Source organism: Chaetodon auriga, chromosome 6 (assembly GCF_051107435.1).
Source record: "Chaetodon auriga isolate fChaAug3 chromosome 6, fChaAug3.hap1, whole genome shotgun sequence".
Taxonomy (NCBI): Eukaryota; Metazoa; Chordata; class Actinopteri; order Chaetodontiformes; family Chaetodontidae; genus Chaetodon; species Chaetodon auriga.
The window spans coordinates 20,823,163-20,846,417 of NC_135079.1; the positions used below are offsets into that span (position 1 = coordinate 20,823,163).

The following is a 23,255-nucleotide window of genomic DNA, read 5'->3' on the forward strand; positions in this document are numbered from 1 at the left end:
AATTTTTATTCACCTTAACACCTAAAACAGGCTCGACTCTGCATTAGAAGCTTTCTGTTCGCTTCAAGAAACACACATTCTGCTAATCCATCCAAGGAAGTTTAGCATGAAAGTGGAAATAAGATGCAAGTATTTACCTTCCAAATCAAGAAGTGACCAGGGACGAAATCTACAGTCCTCATTCTCTGCAAAGATGTGTTTATCTGTAGCTAATATGAGGCTTCAGCTGTCTGACAAATCAAGCAGCTACCTTCCAAAGTTAGCCATTTTAGTGTGAAATTCCCCTTTTTATTACCATCCCTCCACTGTGGCTCAACAAGAAAATGCAAAGAGGTAGTTTAAGATTTTAAAACACATTAAGCATTTAAACTGTCTTCAGTGTCAGGTGTTTTCAACTTAATGGAAATTCAGCGTGTGACATGCAAATAACACATTAGACTTTGGCAAACATTTTCTTTAAACATGTCCTGTCAGTGCTGAAAATCTCCCAGCAGGTTATTTGAGGTGGGACTGACAAGAAATACATAACCTCCAGAGTACACACAGGTGTGATTTAAGAGCCATGGTGTGGTGGCGGAGAGGCCTAAATCTGCCACCATGATGAAAGAGTGTGCATTTCCACAGTGATACCTTAACTCCACGTTGGGGGAAATATCCCTGGATTGCAAACAAGGCTGGCGCTCCTAATGTTTGTTGGCTGTATGTTCACACAGAGGGAGAGAGAGCAGGTCAGGCCTCATACAGTGTTAGCGGATTGCTCAATGGATGAAACAAAAGGAGGAATGTCTCATTCTTCTCCATCAGCCTTGAGCCTGGCTGTTCAAACCCTGCTGGACCCCAACTGGCCTTGTTTACATAGAGCAGCCCAGCCATTGTCCAGTTTCCACTTAAGGTCGGTGTTAATATTTGCCAAAGCAGAAATCATTTTTATAATAACATCGACTACTGCCAGCATTTTTCCAAAGACGTACAAGTGCAATCACAACTCTGTACAAGTTTGTGCAGCAAAGCAAAATAACTCTACCAAACAAGGACAGAGAGATTTCATGGTTTATCGTATCAGCATCATGTGAAACATTATGGCTTGGAAGGTAGCTGTGGGGATGCAGAGCTTTTTATTTCTTAATTAAATGGAAATAGAATAATAATTTGGAAAAAAAAAAAGACAAAAAAACTGGCAATTATTTTTTAATTATGACAATAGAGCGCTCGTGTTTTCCTCCATTCAAGGTTTTTGGCTGATGTGTGCATTGTCAGTATATCTTGGGTAAGACAGTGGCAGTACCAGTGTGAAAAGTAGATTACCTACATATTCTGTAGACTCTGTAACATAAAGATTGGTGAGAATATGTGTTTACAACTTTTTATTGTTTATTATTGTTGTTATTTTTGGTGGTTAAGTAGAACACAATGCTTTAGGATCACTGCTCTGTTGTTTAAGGACAGGTTTGGTATGCATGTGTGCAGTATTTATCACATCATGGAGCCAACACGAGTACTGTCTTTAAGCAGAGCACATCCCTATAAAAATAAAGTCCTCTGTAAGTCCAAAGGGGTCATGCAGACCCCAACAGATGTAAAAAAAAATTTGCACTCTAAGGCAGGACAACAATCTTCTTCTCCAGCTTCTGCTCAGGGAAGATGAACCTCCTCATTACGTCATCAAGCTCCTCCAGAGTCAGCTGGGCATGGAGCACCGCAACATCGTCTGGGTCTGAGCGAACCACCCACTTCAGAGCTCGGTACAGGTCCAACAAAACATCAGAGAGCACCTGGAGAAGTCACAGGAGAGACAGAGGTTACGCTGTTGAAACAACACTTTGGTCTGGTCTGTGGACTGGGATGGATGCAACAGACAGTGTGTTGTTCCTGTTCGCCTTTTCCCAATCAAGTACGTTTGGCAACTAACTTACTAATGACTGTATCAATACAACTGATGAGCTTCTACACTAAGACCAAGGTTGTATGTAACCAGGATTTCCCTTCAAAAGTTTCTAAGAACAGTTGAGCTGAACTAGAAAAAGAAAACCTGCAAATTAACTGTTCAGGAGTACACAAGTTTAGCACAAAAAAAGCCAGCCACACCTCGACACCTGGCCTGCTCTTCTCCACCTCGGCCTAACCTCTGTGCTCCGGTCTGCCTCGGTCTGTCCCTCTCATCTGCTCTCCTGTCACTGTGTATCATTAGCCACGTACAGCTGGTGCTGCCACTCTCCAGCTGCTCCAGTAATGACAGGACCTGAGCCTGGGAAGAGCAGCAGGCCAGCTGACTGCAGTCGTGGCAGCGGTTCACGAGCCAACATCACACTTGAGCCAGCGTACATACACATATATGTGTGTTTCCACTTGGCAACCACAGGAGGAGGGATGAATTTATTCACTGTTTTCAATGCAACTGGTAGGTTTTATAGGAGACTGGGCCTAAAGATGAGAGGCTGCATTCATTAGGTTTGCTGCTCCTGGATATATTGAACACATCTCTTGCTGCTTGATATAACACGACTGTGATTCATCCTGATGAGAGGACAAAGCTAATGTTAATTTATCTTTTAGCATCAGTAAACCCAAAGATAATGAACTGATCCATCTAAGTACTCTGTGTACAGCATGATCAAGTATATTACTGACCTGCATTAATTTCCCAAAAAGACTAAAAAGCCATTAAAAGGTCACACTGTTGGATGAAGTAATCTTTCATCTGACTATCACAGCCCTCATAGGGTGTTTTCCATTCTGCTAATTATGCTTCCTCCTGTCCTCGCTCCTCCAACCTCCAGCCTGTGACCTGAAAATAGATCAACATCCACTTTCATCGAGGATGAAGGAGGATGCTCCGATCCCTGGAAGCGAGGACTGAGGACGAGCTTGGAATGGGAAACCACAGGTGATTGGATTGGAAGCTTTTTACTGGATGGCAACTGTTTAATGATTGGTTAGCTGATTTGGAGGGGGGGGGTGTCTAGGCAGCTTTACTGTAACATTAATAAATTTGAGTAATTGGAGAGAGCAAGCATGTCTCGCTTGGTGAAAACAAGGCTTTCATCCTTGTGTCTCTTCCTCACATCTCTCTCATGCATTCCTGCTGAGGAAGAGACAAAAGAAAGGGGAGAGAGGAGCCATGCTGGATGAGCTGAATACACTCATCGGATTCACTGATTTACATTTTCAGTCGAATCCTATTTAATGTTCAAAACATAACACCAACACCACTCATCTTGGCCTTGTGTCTGTTGATATAATGGAGGTGAAGACAGAGTGAAGCTTCCCAACATGTTTCCACACTCCTGACATTTTGTTAACAGTCTCTCTTGTGTTTATGAAATCACATTTATGTTAAAGATTACATTGTCAGCAGACTATTACCATTTGATCACAAATGACTATTTCTCTGCAATTTTCCAAAGCAGTTTTACCCCCAATCCAGGTTGGATTATTAACCTTTCAGCATACATCCCCACATTCCATCGCTGGAATCTGAGCATGATGTGTTCTGATGGAAAACTACCAGCCATGACACTTTCAAAACCACCAGCTATTTCCAGTTGTTTGGCAGAGGGGGAAGTGAGTACTTTGTAAATCTGACTGGGAGAACAAACACTTTGGGAACACTTAGAGTGACTGATTCAGTCTGACCTGCAGGTCAAAGGGAAAATTACTGACACCGTCATTCTTCACCTGAATACTTTATGTGGCTGTGGAAATGTATTGTAAGGTTTAATGTTAAACAGATGCACAAGAGTGTGTGTGTCTCATGCATACTCAGTAGTGGACGAATGTGTGTGTGTGTACCTGGGTGGTTCGGTCGCTGAGGCCACGGAGCAGCAGGGTGATAACGTGGACAGCAGCTCTCCTCACCTCTGCCTCCTTCTCTGTCTTTATCAGAGCAGTCAGGCAGGAGCTCAGCTACATGCGCGCGCGCACACACACACACACACACACACACACACACACACACACACACACACACACACACACACACAAACAAACAATGTGCCAATACACTCAGCAATAATATGAATATGAGAGTTTTCTGACCCAGAGAGGTCAACTAGTCAGCATGCTCCCTCTCACCTCTTGAGCCAGTGGTCCTAAGGCATAGTCCAGTCTCTGACAGAGTTCCCCCAGGTTGGACAGACTGCTGGCCCGGACGCTTTGGTCTGGGTCTCTGGTTCCTTGTAGGAAGACGGCCACCAAAGGACGGCCGAGATGGGGTGCCAGTTCCCCTGGAGGAGGAAGAGAGGGGAAGACCCGACAGACACATTAGTTGCCATATTGTACATGTAAGATGCAATCACAGTTACAAAATGACCAAAAAAATGACCAAATGACGTCAGGTTAAATAAAGATGTCTGCCCCCCGAGCGGACACCAGCCTTCATCTTCTATGGGAAATACAGTAAGATCAGAAAAATAAGCTTCTCTTTGTGTTACATAAGACACAGAACTGCAAAAACATCTTTCAACTTTAAACTCTGAACAATTTTTGAAGCAAAAAAACCCCCCCAAAAACCCTGATGTTAGCATACTAAAACATCTGTGTGCTTAAACACAGTCCCAGTGAGGCACTAGCATAGCTGTGAACTCTTCATCTGGTATCTCACACATGAAAGTGAATGCACAACGTCATCAGTCAATAATTGCCATGAGCCGACTCACTCGTGTCCTAACATTGTGTTATGTTACCTATTAAATTACTACATAATGACATGAACAATCACCTCAGTTATTAGTATGAATGCTGATTCAGCATTTACACATTTTCATCTTCAGCTAGGTGTTAGGATGCTGACGGTTCTTTCATTGTTATCACGTACAGTTTTTGACTGCTGGTATCTGCTTTGACTGGAATTATTATAGGTGCTCTTCATCCCTCTCAATGACTCAGCACTTTCAGGTGACATTTACATAAAGCTGATGCTGATCCTCTGTTCTGATTGGTGGATGTATTTCTTAAATTAATACCATCAGACCACAAGACCAGACACTTTGTGCAAAGCTGCATTCTTAATCATTCAACCTGTGTTTCTTATCAGATAAAGATTCAGTAAATCTTACATGAAATACAAAAAATGACTGGATTTGTTAAACTAGATTGAAATATGATTGACTGAATATGATAAATACTAAAAAGGGCCTTCTTTAGGTAACATGATTCAGTTTTGAATCCTGCCAGTGCTGCATTTCAGCTTCTAGGATTTAAGTTCAGTTCAATGCATTTGAGCTTTGAGATTTTTCAGGCCATTTTCAGGCATTTCACTGAGATGGAAATACATTTTCTAGTTAAATATTTGGCTAGTAGGTTTATGTTTATTTAATACAATGTTAGCATCTTTATTCTGAGCCAGGAACCCAACCTCCAGTATAATATGCTGAAGGAAACAATGCATCCAAGAGTTTGTAGAAAGACACAGGAATAAAAAAAAAAAGTAGAATAAATAAGCACATCACATGGGGATAGACTGTTGGAAAGAGAAACTAGCCTTATCCTACAGATCCAAATGGAAAAGCACAGCTCAAATCCATTTAATAACATGCCAAACTACTCAAAGCCAAACCACAATAGAGAGAGGTGTCGATGGTGACACTGGATGACCAGCTCTCCTACACTACCAAAACTGCTGTGACAACCTCCTTCTGCAGATCCATACTCCACAACATCACGAGGATTTGTTTGCCCCTCACCCAGAATGCAACACAGGTCCTGGTCCAGGCTCTGTAACCATCCGACATCTGCAGATCATCCAGAACACAGCAGCCGAGCTGGTTTTCCAGCGGCTACCAGTGGCTGTTCCAGTCCGATTCAACTCAGCACCTCTTACAGTTTCTAAACGTAGCGCTTGAAGCAGCTCAGCATATTTGATGAAGTACTTGCCTACCATGCTGCCAATGGCACAGGTCCAGCCTACATCCAGGACATCGTCAAACCCTGCACCCCAGCCCATCCACTGCACTCTGCTACTGGCAATCTTGCTGCTCCGTCACTCTGACGGGGGCCCGGCTACTGCTCAACAAAATCACAGCTGTTTGCTGTCCTGGCTCCACAACAGTGGAACAAGCTCCTCATTGACATCAGGTCAGCACAAACTCTACACACTGTCTGTGAAAGACTGCACCTTGGCCCATATAAAAAGAAAAGGGGCCTCTGCAGAAACAAATCCACCTTAAAACTCTGTCTTATTGTTTCTAAATATAGTGCTTGAAGCAGTTCAGCATATTTTGAATGCCTGCATTGTAATCTGCTTTGAATAGGTGTCAGCTAAATAAATGTAATGTACTGATCTATTTGGCTCGTCCTACATTGCTCTAGAGTGCCAAGAGCTTCCTCAGAATCACAAGATTCAGATCCACAACACACACAGAGCCAGACACTTAAGACACACACACAAACACACCAGTCCAACTATTCTCCCTTCGCTTACACATCTCAATAGACTGTCACAGCTATAATAGGCCTACTGACGGAGAATCGCTTTGTGCAAGTGAGTGTGAGTCAGCAGGAGCATCAGCCTGCATCACTGCACACATTAACACACACACACACACACACACACACACACACACACACACACACACACACACACACACACACACACACACACACCTGGGAAAACTGATGCAACATAGAACACAGAACCACAGATTCTCCCAAGTTTACTGAACTGCATTTAGTCTATACAGTACATTCCCTTCCTGTATATGTAAATAAACTTGAGTTGTTAGAAACATCATTTGGTCTGGAGTTCCTCTCTTTTAGTACATTTTCTACCCATAATTTCACACTGTGGGATCTCACAGGACTCTGCAAGTGCTTGTATGCAAGTGCAATAAGCCAGCAACTGGGAGCAAACCAAAGCAGAGCCAAACATTCATTTATTCAACATTTACTCAACCAGGCCAGTCAATTAAGAAAACCTTCTTATTTACAAATGACAGCCTGGCAAAAGGCAAATCTTGGCCACTCGGGGGGGTTCAAGACAAACACAGAGGCTCTCTGGATGTCTGTGCAGCAAACTGAAGGTCTATCCAATCTCTCAGCAAGGATATAAACCCCTCGATTGTCCCAGAGAAGTGGTACGATGGCAATCTGGCAGATAAAACCAGAACATGGAAAAAAAACAAAACAAAACAGGGTTTTCTATCAGGGTAAGGTTCTGATACACAGGGTCCCTTCTGAACAGAGATCTGCATGGAAACAAGTCTGCACTGTGACTTTTTTTGATGTGGTGGTCGCATGCAACCATCCACCACAAATATACATGTAAGCAAATATGGAAACACATACATATCAAATAAAAAAGCACATATCATTACGTGAATGTTTAGGACTCACACAAAGTCAACTATTATGTTCTTTTGGCCAGATAATGGCACACTTTGGCATTTGGCAAGCCTCCACAGAGGTCACAGCACATCCAGCAGACACAGACAGACAGCAGCATTCATTAGGAATTTGTGTTCAAGTGCAAGAGTCACTCTCCTTTAAGCTCTGCTTTGGTCTCCTCCAACTCAGGTTTAAAAAATGTCTCCTGAAGTTAGCGAGCTAACCAGGTAGCTCTGTCCCTTCCTGTCTCAAAATACCACTTTGTACCTAAAGAGACGATAGTCTGATAGTACAGTCCCATGTTTGCTATGTTTCACAAGCTGTCTTTGCATTTTTAGTCTGATTTATGAACAAAATAAAGTCACAAAATGTCAAAAAAGGAAATATTCTTACACCCATTTTCCTTATCGAAGAGAAAAATACAACTGCACACCTTCTGAATAAAAGTCTGTCTCTTTACAGAACTAAGAGGAACCTAACTGCCAAGTAAACTCATCGCAAGCAACACTTCATTCAAACTCGACATAAAACTCACTAAAACCGTCTAATCTTTCCAGTGGTACAATAATCACCAACTCTGGTTTGTTTCTACAAGTCAGATGTGAAAATATTCTGGCTCCAGTTGCTTGGAGCAACCTTTGACAGCAGGCCAATTCTTACACATTGTACCTTTAACTCAATGCAGACTGCAGAGTTGTGAAGTGGCACTTATTTCAACCTTGTGGGGTTCCATTCATTTTCATGTGGCTGGCAGCAGCAGCCAACCTGTGATTTTTGTTTGGAGTTTTGTGCCGTTTGTCCATTCACCAGCTCTTCTGTGCAGCATCCTTGCCTATAGTGCAGGTTGCCAAATAGCCAATGAGCACAGATTTTGATGTCAGTATGGACACAATGATACGTGGGACCTAAACATCGAACTTGTAGGGACCAATAGTTCTCATGGGAACCACAGCCCAGTCCCAATGAGGCAAAATGTCACTTCTGTCCTGGTAAATTAAGGGTAGGGGTCAGGTGTGAATCGAGGTTATGTGAAGGTTAGGGTTAGACATGAATTGGTTATAGTTAAGGTTAGGTTCACAATGAAAGGAACTGAAAGAACAAACTTGCGTGTGTGTGTATGTGGTGAGTGGTGTGTGGTTTGTGTGTGTATGTGTGTGTAGTATGACAACAGAGTAAAGAAGCAAAACAGAGAGATTAAGACCTAGTATGGGATCCAGGAATTGCCATGAGCCGACTCACTCATGTCCTAACATTGTGTTGTGTTACCTATTAAATTACTTCATAATGACATGAACAATCACCTGAGTCATTAGTGTCTCCAGGAGGAGTAAATCAGTATTTCTGAAGGCTAGTTCAGTGAGGATGATGAGATGCCTTGCTACAAACACAAGAACTCAAGTAAACGTGTTCTGCAGCATTGTTGGATTCAAGAAAAAAGATGCCAATAAATCTGAAAAATTCTTGGGACATGCTTGAGAACATCTAACAAATATGTACCACTGCATGGAGATTTGTATAGCCATGTCCTAATTCCGAATCCATACTTAATCAGATATGACAGTGGTATCGACTCACTATTAAAAAGAAAGCAAGAAAGTGTACTGTATTTCCCTCAACGATGAACCTTTTAAGTGATGGAGCTAAAAGTATGCTTAAGTGTGAATTTGGACTCTGAAGCTACAAATTCATCACATGAATTGATGCTTTCTTCCGGGTCTGGAAATGGGTATCGAGACAACTGACCATCCTCACAAGTCTGCTCATCCAAACATGAACATGAACTGCAGATGATGCTCACCCATAGCTCTGCTCGCCCTCATCAGGACTTCTCCCACTTTCAGGCGGGTTTCCAGGGAGCGCTCTTTGTTGGATGTAGGGAGGGAGGGACCATGTTGGAAGTCTTTTAGGAGTCTTTCCAGAATCCGTTCAGGGTAGGAATCAGCCAATACAGCCAGACCTAAAGACAGTTTATACTCAATCCATCTGCTGTCAAGAGTCACTAAATGTTTAATCTAGGCCGTTAATATTATCAGTGGATTAAAGAGACTATTCCCGTAGAGCGATGATCATAAAAACCAGTTATAACATCACATATGGCCAAGCTGTACCATTGTCTTACCTTGAATAGCTGACAGGTAGACGAATGAGTCTTCATGCTCCAAGTTTTCTAAGAAGAGCTGGAGAGGACACCATCAACATGATTAATCACCCACAGACTGGTATATAGTTATACCTCCCTATCTGGGAATATTCTGACATTTATGTATGAAAAACATCAAAAACATCTCTAATATGGATCTTGCCAGTGGAACTACAGAGAATCAATACTGCACAATGAACTGAATACATTGAAAACAATGCAACCAACTATCAAAGGGAATAATCCAAACATTATCCCCAGATACTTTAAGAAGCTCTTGACGATACAGGTTTGACTGGGTGGGGGAGAAACGGGGAGTGTTTCTTAGACAAACTGGGCCAGAGTTTGGGGTAAAGTAAGGAGGAGATGGGAGGATAGACTGTGAAAAGTGGTCTGCACAATACTGTAGGACTCAACCTCACCTTGGCCTGAAAGGGAGAAATATCAACAAAGGGGGGTGGTCTCTGATGTAACAGTGGGGTGTTGAAGTATATCTAAGGTGCACACAGTGGGGGTCTTCTGATTACAGAGAATACTAAATGAGTTGTTATTCTTTCTTGTTCCATACCACCTTAACAAGTCCCTGGAGTGAACCATTGTCCCCTCTTGCTCCCCTGGGGATGAGGTTCAACCACCTCATTTATTATAAATGTTTGCTCAGTACGTCCCAGGAGAGACCAATAATACCGCGACCTAGACCCACACCTTCCTGATGCACACGTAGTGTACAGAGCAAGCAACAACAGCACAATGTCATATAGTCAAGCCAGCCTTCAGCCAAGCAACATCCACCTTGGTTAAATGATGACGCCAACCTCTGGGGCTGAGCAGTGGGTTTTGGTTTCTATAGCTAATTTTTACAATCATGATAACTGTACAGGGATGAATTACGGTTTAAAGCCATGAATAATTGTGCGCATGGTCACTTTGAGTGATAGCAACCTGCTAGGTTTCAGCAATCACGCTTCATTTGGCTCCATCTGCCCATTATTGGATTAGCCGGGACTTTGTCGGAGTAAGGCACTGGCAGGATGGCGGCAACCAGAACCACTGTCACTGAGGTTCACAGCGGCTCTTTCGAAACCTATGGGTGACATCACGGAGACTACGTCCATGTTTTATACGGTAAGTGGTCCGAACACGGGACTAAGGTATGCTCACATTCACCCTCTGTCAAGCAAATTCTGCACTGTGGAAGGGCATGCCTGAAACCATGCAAATTTGAAGGTGTGAGCTGAGCAAAGGAGATGAAACAGAAAGGAATTTGGCTTAATGCCTGTATATTGTTAGTTTTTTGCGATTAACAACTCTCAAATTAAATTTTCATGTAAAATGTGAATTCCAGTTAATACTGATGTCTTCACCAAGCGACAACCTTGTCCTGTGAAGGCGTTTGTGTCCCACTGATGGCTACATTCAAGACATACTAGCGATGGCTGAAAAGCTTTCATCTCTAATTTTTCTAATGTCAGATTTTTGCCACACTGTTCTACATTTTCATCTTGACTTGTTACAACTCACTGCATCTTGTAATACAAGTAGCTCTGGTACATAATCCTGAGAGTGAAACACACACATGCATACACACCCACAATGCTACTGGCATAGTCCTTCGGGGTGCTGGTGCACAGAAGAGATAACAGGAAGTCCATAGAAGGAGCATATATCAGTGCCAGAGAGGCTGGGGATACCCACTGCAGATGAATAATACATCACGCTGGTAAAGAGGAGGTACAAAGAAGAGCCGAATCTTCTATCACTGAGGATGTACGCACAGTTTTAATGCTCGTTTAGCTTCAATGTTTCTTCAGCTTTAAGACTTAGCTGAAGTGGGAAGAAAAAAAATCTACGATAAAAATGATGAAACTTATCTATCAATACGTTCAGAGCATCATAACTCACTCAATGCTGAAGCAAAAACAAAAGATCTTAAAAGCATATCAAGCAACCCACCATGAGAACTTTCTCCTGGGCCTGGACAGCCTCCTGATTTCTATTTTGTACCATCTGGGTCAGGACCCTCAGGGCAACTGCTCTGGTTGGCACATCCGGATCACACGCCTCTAACAGCCAATCAGAAAAGGCTTTGGTAGGGGGGCAAGGGTCACTGGTACTTTTTGAACCTATTGCTGCTGCAGACCCTTTAGAGGACGCTGGGTGTTTAATTCGGGCGTTGCTCGGAGAATTGCTGTCCGGGGGAGATGAATGAGGAGTGGTCTGTGAGTCGTTTGCTTCAGTTTGCATCTTTTGCTTTTTCCTAAAAGCACAGTTCCTGGTGGACTGAGCAGCAGCGGTGAGATCTTCAGGCCGGTAGGCACCATGAGTGGCAATGACAGCTCTGAGGCTGGACGCCAGCTCCTGGATGACCACCTCAGAGTGCATCTGAGACAGTGTCTGCAGCGGTGGGAGCAGCCTCGACATAGAAGAGTAGTCCTCTGCACTCAGCTGAAATATTCAAAAGGGAGGAAGAGGATTAGAAGGGACTGGGGGTTCCCGTCCAAGAGAATTTCATGTTATTTGATGAAAAAGACAATTACCATTACAATATTTAGTTAAAAACACACATTTTCATAAGTAAAGAACTGGGCTTTTTTAATTCTCATCTGTAGAAAAGAATTAATTCAGAACTGGATTCAAACTGATTTAAATCTTAAATATAACTAAATGCTGTTTCTAGAGCTAGTAGTAAAGTCACCATATAAATTCCATAATATCTCACTGGAAACAGTGCAGATAACAAATGTTACAGAAACATGCCTTTTTGTCATTATCTTTAATTTGCCACCCTTACATAAAATGCTATCACGAAACATTATTTTGGTTGTTAATGGCAAACTAACATTTGATTTAATATGATGAAGTGAAAGATTCTTCTGAATGTATATTAATATGTAATTTACCACAGCTGCAAGGTGCTGGAAAAGCTTGGAAATTTAGCTTTTTGTATTTCAAAAAGATAAATATTTTGTACTTGCATTGACACATCATTGTTTTTTGGTCAAACAGGTCTGTTCTATTCCACACTTTCAGTTTTAACCATACAGCTGCTGGATTGCTTCAGCTCTGTGCTCAGCTCAAAAAAATACCCTGGACTGAAGTATCCTCGTCAATAACATCCTCTGCACTCTTATTAAAACATGCCCTTTTAGAATGTAAGGGAGAGAAGAAGGAAGGTTTGTTTTTGAGCAGCATCTAGAGCACGACCCCTGGAAACGCAGAGGCGGAGACTAGAAAACCAAGCTGAAATAGTTCTTCTGAGAACCAATGACATCACTGGTTCCTAGAAGAACAACAGAATTAAAGCGGCACCCCGGAGACACAGAGCACATTCACAAACTTGATGTCTGTCACACTATACTGTATCCCTAATTCCCATGTATAGAGATGAGGCTGAAAATCGGCAGAGCTTCCCTTAAACAGTGGGTCTACTAACACCTATTCCAGAAAACATACAGTGCAAGCAGCACAAGATAGACGTAGTCTGAAGAGCAACATGTTGTGGGTACCTGAGGTCCAGACAGCAGAGTGGCCACCAGGCCCATCCCCATGCTCAGCGTCTGACTCTCTACTGGGTTCACAAGACTTGGACCAGTGGCCTGATCCAGACCCACACAGGCCCTCTGAAGCAGGGACACTATGAAGTCCACCACCTGGAGAAAGGAAAAACAGAGTCATGTACACAAATAATGAACAGAAAGTGATTCAAGGGCTCAAATAAGTTAAATATAAAAGTTGAACTTCAGAGTGAAGGTTGTAGAAGGACTACAGTGCTACAAACAAGAGCTACATGTAGAAATGTGAGACAACATTCAGTCCTTATAAAGACATCCAAAGGTACGTCATCTAAAAATAAGACGTTATCCAGTGAAAGTGAGGTTTATCAGAGACGTTTCTGAGGGAATGTTTGTCGGCCCTGCAACAGCAGCACGTCAACTCTCCCCGCCCCACGTCTCTGAACCCTCCCAAAAATGAAGCAAATGAGCTATTTTTGTGTGGCAGCGTGACTCAACGTGGCATGCCTCGGCTACAAGAACTCCCACAGGAGCACAGACAGATTTTAAAGTATACTGGAGAAGGACGGACGCAAGGAGGATTACCGAACACCTAAGAGAGGGCGCAACGTGAAACTTGAGGGAAGTCACACGGAGCAGGCTGCCCTGCAACATCTGTCACATTAAATGTAATCCTTGAACAAAACAACCACACAACGTGAATCTAGGACACGGAGGCTGTCACAACTAGGACAGGTGTGCTATACATAGTGCAATTCTACACAAGCAAGTAAAATCCTCCACAGTATATTTTTAGGTTTTGTGCCACCTGGTAGGCTTGTTCAATTACTGCCAGCGGAGCAGAACACCAACGGTTTACTTACCCTCAAGAATGTGTGATCTGCTAGATGTAGAAACTTCTTTTGGCTGGCAATGAGGCTTGTTATTAGAGTATTTATTCTATTACAAATGGGTAAGAGTTCGATCCCCACAGCAGGCAGTGCGCTTAGTGAGAAGTTGCTCTGAGTCAGACATTCACCATCCATCCCCTGTACACTACACTCCGTTATTGTAATTACTGAAAGTAAATGATTTGGGGGCTTAATCTAACGTGTAATACATGTAACTGCAGCTTACAGGCCGAGGACAGTGCTGTGTTAGCAGTGGTGTTGGGGAATGAGAAGCACCACATTCAGCACTGAAACTGACCGGTGATGACATCTGCAGGTGTGTTTTAAATCTGTTCAGTGTGCTACAGCTGACCAGCAGGTGGGAGAGTAGTCAAAAACTGTACTCAAGTAAAAGTACTCAAGTTGCAAGTACTTTGCAAAAACAAGTATTCAAGCAGAGGTAAAATTAGTCATAGACTGACTGACTGTGTCTGTTATGTCAAATAGTTAATATAAAAAGAGTCCTTAAACTTTGATTGAAACTTTGCAGGACAGATGTCCCAGTGTCATCATAGACAGCACACATCCACATCTTTCCAATCATACGAATACAATAAGATCAGAGGCGTGGCCAAATAATCTTTCTGATAATGTCTCATATCAGATGTCTCATTGAGACTAATTAGAAGATAATGCTGTGATGTTCCATCATTAATTGCCTATTAAATACAGGTATACAGGCCCTTTTTCTGCACATAATCTGGTCTCTGTGTTTCTGTCTGTCTTCATCAGGCTACACTAATAAGCATGATTAGTTACATGCACAGCTTGAGTATTTACATTACAACAGAAAGCAGGAGCAGCAGTAGTTTTGAAGCATCATATACTATGTGTATATACCAATGAACATAATGCATTAACACAACAGACAGACAGAACTGCAAAGCGAGGCTCATATGGAACCAATTAAATGCTGATTCAAGACTAATGTTTGTGTTGCTGTGTTTGTTTGCTCCAAGTGTACAGCTTCATGTCTGCTTGTCTTCTGAGGTGGCTAAAGAGTCTGGCTTGTGCAACTTCTATCTCTACCCCTTCTGTTGGGTGCATCTGTCTCCACTCGCCTGTGTGGTTTTTCTCAGCAACACAGAATGATGCAGTGACTCAACCATCACGGCCACCGCCTGAAGCAAAGTGAGTCTCTGGCCTTGCCGTGCAGCTCCGCCCAGCAGCTTCTGCTCCACCTCCAGGAGTGTCATGGCTGACAGGTCAAACTCCTTTTCATCTTCCTTCTCTTCATCTTCTGCAGCTGCCCAGCTGGTCAGCTCCTGCAGGAGAAGCAAAAAAGAAGTGATGGACCACTGACTGAGGTTACTTCCTCCGTCAGGTGCAAAGAAATAACAGAAAGACTATATAACAGAATGCAACCTACACACACTACAGCCTCAAACCTACCACAGAGCCGAGGCTCAGCTCACACAATGGGAGAATTTATTCCTCCTTACCTGCAGCAGGTCCAGGAAGAAGTCTCCGGGAAGGTCACAGTCTTTGAGTTCAGCCAGCAGCTGCATCAGACACTCCAGCCTCCACTGCTCCCCCAACAGCTTCTCATACAGAGCATCGTCCTCATCACTGGGACACCAGAACGGAGAAGAGAGGGAAGACAAGGCTTATACTGACTTGTTCAAGGCACTGAAGCTCGAATAAGATTCCAGTGGTAGTGGCATCAGATTGTTTCAGTTTCATGTGATCCCGTTTCCAATAACAAATATCATCCTCATTTCCTAAATTCACATTTTTATCTTTTGATGAAATATTCTGCTTCAGTCCACATTTGTCTGTGTTTAGCCATTTAAAACGTGCCTAAGACAGCACTCTCAAAAACCACAGGTGAGAACATGTCAGTCACCTGCAGCTCTCTCTGGAACGAAGTCTGGCTCCTCCATCGCTGCCCGGGGTGAAGTGGAGGTCTGCTGCCACCTTGTTCTTCTGTTCCTGCAGGCCTGAAAGCTGCCTCAGTGCTGACATGGCTGCCAACGTCTCAGCGTGGCTCAGGTACCACAGCAGAATCTCCTGACAGGGGGCGCTGTGCAGCACAGAGCACACACACAACAGGGGTTTTATTTTACATCTGATGAACTGCAACATTTCTTTACTTTCTGAGATGTTTAAACTTGTGACTCATGATAACTGGACCTCCGCTCTCTCTCTCTCTCTCTGTCCATGGTGCTGAAATATGCACCACAAGAGATACAATGAAGGGCGTTTTCACTCCTCTCTCCAAGCAGACATTAGGCGTTGTCATATTGTCTAAATGCCATCATCACTGAGTATTTCATCATGTTACACTGCCATACATCGGCTTTTGCTGAAACAACACCGCTGCTGCTGGAACAAGTCCAATCAACGGAGGCTCCACCTCATAACCCACAGGACCCAAAGGTCCAACTGAAATCAGACTCAGTCGTCCCTTTCTGTCAGAAATAATAGCACATTTCTATATGTATTCATATTTCTATTATTAAAAAGGAAGAAATAAGGTCTTTGGGGAAATATCAGAAATGCTCCTTTCTGTCTCAACCCCATGGCGGGGAGCGTCTGTGTTCGATTGCCAGCAGCTGGCAGGCAGCCAGAGTGTCAGTGTGACACCGTTTGGAATGAGAGACACATTTAACAAACTTGTGCTGTAGCCTGTATCCAGCCTGTAGCCAGCAACATGTGATTTACGTACGCTAAGCCTGTATTCCTCGTTTAACCTGCAATTTCAATTATTTTGGACATTTGGATCTGGACTATATATTGAAGACTGGCCAAATTCAGGCAATCCACCTGATGGCCTAGCTTATTCATACTGGTACAGTATGTCAGATCTGTGCCACACCTGTTCTGAAGCATTAGTATCATGAATCCCATATGGAGCATATCACAGTAAACCAAACCACCCCCTCATCAGGCTCTGACGTGACAGAGCCTCACTCAGAAATGCGTTCCTTATAATGGCTCTAAAACTGTGCCACTTCACCATAATAGCTTAAAAACTAGATCATTCCTCAAAAAAATGAACTTGTTTTAAGTCATTTAGCTTAAATCAATCAGTGCGTAGTCAATGCACTTTGATTTTTAACGTCATACGGACACCAAACACTGCTCTTTGTCCCCATCTGGTGGTTAAAAAACTCCACTGTCCCAGTTTTTACTTTGACAGGAGAATGAAGGGATTAACCTGATGACCCTTCTTCACTTCCTTAGCTTTGATCACTATGAGTGTGAGAATCTCTGTTGCTGTTGCTGCTCAAATCATCTGTTTAATTCTGCTTTTATACATCCACGCCTGTGATCTGGTACATGGTCCAAAACCTCAGCTAGTGACATAGGAAACATTACCGTAGGTGGGAGACGTTCTGCTTGGTGAAACAGAAGAGTGTGAAGATAACTGGAAGAACTTGTTCTAGAGCTTCAAAGAGAGTAGCTGATGGACTGTTTCCAACCACCCAGACCTGAAAGCAACAAGAACAAAGACACCAAAAACACAGTGAGAGGCATGATAAGGAGTAGAGACGATGAAACAGAAGTTTATACTCTTATTCTGAGTCTGACCGCTGTCTGAGTCCCTCATTAGGAGCTCTGTCTGTCCTTCAGCTGAGAGCACAGGGCCATACTTTCCACAACAGACAGGAAGAAAAATACAGTGTTAGCAGTGCATCTGTGTGTCTGCATATATGACGGTATATACTGTGACGACAGTTTACAACCCATACTGGTTTGGCAGTAATGTTTCCAGCTGTGGGATCTATCCCTTGTATCCCTTGTACCTGTATTTACTCGCTGTCATTCAGTGTACGCACTGCTACCCTGCTACACAGTGGATGCGTTGATGAAATCACTGTGTGCAGCTGCTTCCTTCTCTTTCTGCATGCCTGTGTATTGCTTTCCATTCCTTTTTTCCATATGTATTGTGGGTATGTTCAAATACACGTAATGTTGATATCAATGCAAAAACATTACTCCTGCACACTCCACCCCTCACCAAAAACACGCATATTTCCAGAGGATAAAGGCGTCCAATATCGACAAATGTGCCATATGTGTGAAAGCGCACCTCATGTCAATGTCTGGACCTGTGGAGTTACTTGAGAAAAGGTGTTCTCACCTTGTACACGTCCTCTATACAACGTGTCAGCTCCCATTCCTCCACAGCAGCTTGGGAATGATCATCTAGACAACACACATATGCACCACCGTGCTGAGTATGTGACAAGGTGATAATAGCTAGCAAGATAAACCGAACAACAACAACTACTGTTTTCCTGATGGAAAATTCATATAAACACAGGCTGCACATCTTCTGTATATATAAAATGTACAACCTCGATTAAAAAAAAACTGGGATACTGTGTAAAACATAAATAAAAACAATCATTTGCAAATAAACTGTGTTTAAAGACGTTTTTTTTTAAAACTGGTTTCCAAAGTGTTCCTGAGTCCATGTAATAATCTCCTTTATCCAATCATGTGTTCACAAAGTGGTGAACCTCTCTCCACCCTTGCTTGTGAACGTTTGAGCCTTTCCAGGATGCCCCTTTGATACCCAATCATGACACTATCACCTGTAACCAATTAACCTGTTTACCTGTGGAATGTTCCCCACAGGTGTTTTTGAAAATATATGTGATATCTCTTTATGAGATGGACTCCAGTGGCCTTAATAATTTACTGCTTGTAAGAAATAATAACTAGAATCTTTCCAAAGCTGGAAGATGTTGCTATGACTCCATGTGGGCAACAGTACTCTCCGGAACCAAAAGGAAGTGTACTTTGAATTTCACATCTAACACATATCGATCAGATGACCGTGTTACTGACAGGGATCAGTGGTGCAGCGGACGAGCGGTGCGAGCAGAGGCGTGAGCAGGTACTGCTGGGCAAAGCTGGGTTTCTCCTGCACCATGGAGAGCACCGCCCTGGTGGCCACACGCTGAAACTGCTGGGCTGTCAGCTTGTCATTAAAATGCAGAAGGTCGAGTATCTAGACAAAAACAAGAAATGCAACAGAAAAAGAACAAACATTGTTAAAGGTTCAAAGCTGGACAGGAAGGTGGGTCTATACACTGTGACGGATGTCTAAAATGGACTGTTTGCACAATAACTTACTGTTTACCTTCATTTTCTCCTTTAAATAATTTTAGCCAGCACGGGTTTTTGTTTTGACAAAGAAGAGTGAATGAGACCTTGTACTGGATAAAGGCTCTTTTCTGTCTACACTGCAGTCAATCAGTCCAGCTTTTCACAGGAGAGTCCTGTGTAACAAACATTTTGGGTGTCAGGACATTTGTATGACCCAGTGCAGAGGTGACACATCAGCAGTCTTCTGTTTTAGGCTGCAGATGTGCATTTTCCCCTATTTCATCCAGCTGTGCTGTCTACACTGCCTTGCATTGTCAATGTTGGAGAGGGCAGAGTGAGCTGCAGGTCTGGGGACAGCGAGCTAACCCACAGACAGTACCTCGACAGTGCCTCTTTAACTGGTGAGCAGATGCACACCATTTTAGTTTGAAAAGCCACAGATGTGCAGGGACCTGTGCGCGTAAAGGCACCGACAGCCACAATGTGTGTGCGTGTGTGTGTGTGTTCAGCACACCTGAGGACAGACTTCTCTGTAGTAGCTGTCTGCTGAGGCAGACTGTTGAGGGCAGGTCACCAAGATCCTGGCCACACCTTCACATTTCCTCCAGTCTGATTCATCCCCTGGAGGACAGAAATAATGTGTAATGTAAGATAAATATAGTGTGATGGAGACATCAGAGACACTGATGTACTCCCTCTGTGCTGTTATTGCTCAGGTTGAACAGGTAACCTGCACTATATTTGAGAAGATATTTAAGCCTCTACATATTTCAGTCAGTCTGTGCCCCTCACCACTTTTAATCCCTCCATCATTACCTCTTCTCCAACTCACCTGTTCCTCCCCCCAGGATGGCTCTGACCACAGCCTGCACGCCGTTAGGCTGCATCAGGCGCTCAGACAGCAGCTGACCACAGAGACGCCTCAGCCAGGCCGGGGCTGATCCCAGAGCTGCCCTGCTGCCGGAACCAGCAGACCTTCCTGCTGCACCAGACTGGACAGACAGATGGTACACAGAATAACAGTGAGTCTTACAAACAGCAAAATTGGGAAATCTAAATGGAGAACAAAACTTCTTTAAGGGTTTGGATTTGGGTCACTGTTAACATCTCACCAAAAGGAAGCAACAACACCATGTAATAATGTCAAATATTTACCAAATAAAAATCACACCATTACGACTCAGTACTCCACCTGTCCCTGCCATAATTCCCCACCAACTGTAGACATGCACACCTGTTTGGGTCCACCTTGGAGAATCAGCAGCTCCTTGATGACGATTGGCTGGTAGACTTTCCCTAGAAGGCTTTTGAGGGCCTCCTTGCAACTGTGACACTCCTCAGCACTGAGCTGCAAGTTTGCAAGAAGAAGAAAAAGAAACACAGATCCCTCTTTTTTATCTTGATTACATGCATCAAAAGCAAATTCAACAAAAAAGATTTCCGGGGTCTTAAGGAGCTGCAATGTGGACTTCAAGTCAGAAAATGTCAAAAAAAAATCTAGGGATGCGGAGTTAGAAAGGACTACAACAGTGTTTCAGTGTGGAGTGCAATGCTAAATCCGTGAAGTACTCTTGAAGTTATTTTTCAGGGGAAGAATAAATCCAGATCAGGATGCATTACCTTCTCCTCCTCTGTGCCGCTTCTCTCTGCCCGGCGTGGCTGGTAGCCAAGCTGGCACAGCGCTGCCATCACATCACCCAGATGCCGCGTGAACACCATTGTGGCGAGAGATGACAGCTCTGCCAACCGCAGCAGGACATTCGTGGTGGTGAGAAGGCGGCGTCCCGCTGCTGGCACGGCCCCCCCGCAGACAAGATTTTCCACCATGGCTCCAAACGCTGACCTGCGAGCGAGTGGCACACCCACACCAGGGGCCAAGTATGGGCAGAGCCCCAGAGAAACCACAAACTGAAGAGCAGCTCCGAGCACCTTCTGCTGGCTGACGCTCAGCACATCAGGAGGTAACGGCGGAGCCATCTCAGGGGTGCCAGGTTTAGCTGCACGGGGAGCAGGGGTCTGCTTGAACAGCTCAAGCTCATCAGAAAGGTGTTGCACCAAGGTGAGGAGCAGCAGGAGACACTCCTGGACAAAGCCCCATGTGGCATCTTCTGTATCACTGGAGAACCAGTCCGCTGCTGCCATCACCTCCTCCCTCAGCCTCCTCACCTGCTGGAGGCTGGTGTCACTCTGAAGATGCTCCAGGAGGGAGGCTCTGTTGGCTCGCAGCACTGCCGAGAGAGCCTCTTGGTGTGAGGCCTGAGCATCGCGCACAAACGACTCTGCAGACAGTAACATACAAGACACGGCACTGTGAGCCTGTGGGGACTTAGCATGTCTGTCTGAACACAGTGACTGATGCAAGCTAAGATATACTCCTGACTTTACAACTTGAGACTGACGAGGTGACCACGACACACTCTCATGAAACTTCATTTATGAACGTGTAAGTACGGTGCATAATGGAGTTTTTTCGCCAGCTGGAGAAACACTTCTTATCATTAAAAGTTAGCTTAAAGCAGCTAAAATGAACTTTTACAGACAGCCATCAGCACCTTAGTTACCTTTACCCACTATGTCGGAATCACTCCATGTACTGTTACCTTTAACTACCTACGTTACCCTCGGTCTGTCAGACTATCGTCTTACCGCAGAGAGGCTTGGTGAGAACATTTATCGCGGAGAGGATGGCGGAGGTCATCTCTCCATCACACACACAGCTAACTTCACGGTCCTGTATCAGTCTGGATGTGCTCTCTCTTCACAGCACAACCTGTTCATGCTTCGGTTGTGTTGTGCTACTCAAAACGTCACAAAATGGCTCTGAAAATAGACGTCATCACGTAGCCCAGCTCGCCTTCTTCTTTGACGGCGGGTGGCGTCCAGCTTATTGGCGCCTTACCGCCACCTTCTGGTCCGGAGCACGGCTAAGAAATTAGGCTCCAAATGAAAAACACACACGCACACCCTGAACTACACTTTATCGTCCATGCTTTACACCCTAGTCCTAGTGAAATCCCTATCCTATACTTTTTCCCAGATTAGACATTGAGCCTCTGCTTTAGTGATACTGTTTTACAATGATACACTGTACTACTATACAGTACCAATATACTAAAGTCATACATTATGATATAAAAAACTAAAATTATACTGACATTTCTATCTTTCCTTTCTTTAAAGTCATCTTTGCCAACTTATCCACACTGTCATCCCCTCTCACTCCTACAAAATGTGCTTGAACCACAGAAATTTGATCTGACCTCCTTGACTTGCTGTTCTTGTTACTGACTGATGGACCTCATACTGGACACCTTGATGGCTGTTTAAATGGAAAGACTTTAAACTTGCTAGAGATGAGGATGAATCTGAGCATATCGACCTTGTCTGCCTTTTCCACCCATTTAAAGCAACCAACACTACCAACATCTCCACTGTGTAAACCTATAAAACTTACTGGACGTTGTCTTCTGTTGATTCTGATTCCCTCTGCTGGTACTGCCACCTGCTGTCTCAGGTTTCTTAGCACCATTGATATAAATCTGTATAAAATCCCTATACTCTTTCATTACATGACAACTGAATGAACTTAAATCAATTTTATCTTTCTTTCCTTTTAACCTCTAACAAATATCAGTCTCTATCAGGCCACACAAGTAACCCTGGAGCCACCATCGGACAAAAACTCCTGATTAAAAGGATACTTTTGCGAAACTGGGTCATAGCAAATCCATTGAGTGTAGATTTGAAGATGAGAAATGGAGGGCACTGTTGTGTTAAGGCCTTGACCAAAACAGAAAGTTGAGTCAGAGACACAAGCTAAACACAGGATCTGATTTGAAGTCAGTGTGGAGGGTTTTCATAAAGTGCCAAAGTGTTGACTTTTTTTTGCTAAACTGAACACAATTGTGCCCAAGACATATCTCTTTTGTGAAATACCTAAAACAATTGTTCAGTTTTGTTTGAATTGATAGACTGAGTATTAGAAAGTCTGTACAGGCAGTTCAGTGACCAATGGTTAAACACAGCAAGATAACGCTACCATGATGTGACATGAAAAGAACAGACACCCTCAAGAAACCTGCATCATTTTGTGTAGAAAGCAACAGTTCTGTCAGTCAGATGGGGGCAGCTGGGCAATAATGTCCAGCAGAGGGCACTCCATATAGACAATGATTTTCCAATAAACACACAGAAGCTGCTGTGGGACAGAATATGAGGAGACCCAGCATAGTGCACTCTGTCCAGCATGAAATATAAAAAATAAAAAAAACAGGTACTTCAGAGGTCCTGCTC

General features: G+C 43.6%; 1 protein-coding gene across 1 annotated transcript; it reads right to left on the reverse strand.

The window, feature by feature from the left end:
* On the reverse strand, nt 1–21,748 carry tango6 (transport and golgi organization 6 homolog (Drosophila)). The gene is given in 18 exon segments (XM_076734076.1): nt 1–1,772; nt 3,790–3,903; nt 4,072–4,223; nt 9,119–9,277; nt 9,440–9,497; nt 11,414–11,905; nt 12,967–13,110; nt 14,963–15,166; nt 15,344–15,470; nt 15,748–15,924; nt 17,223–17,335; nt 17,989–18,053; nt 18,690–18,864; nt 19,477–19,583; nt 19,795–19,954; nt 20,197–20,310; nt 20,583–21,241; nt 21,609–21,748. Coding segments are annotated over 18 exon segments (3,249 nt in total). The 5' UTR covers nt 21,661–21,748; the 3' UTR covers nt 1–1,595.
* Between the last annotated feature and the right edge of the window lie 1,507 nt (nt 21,749–23,255).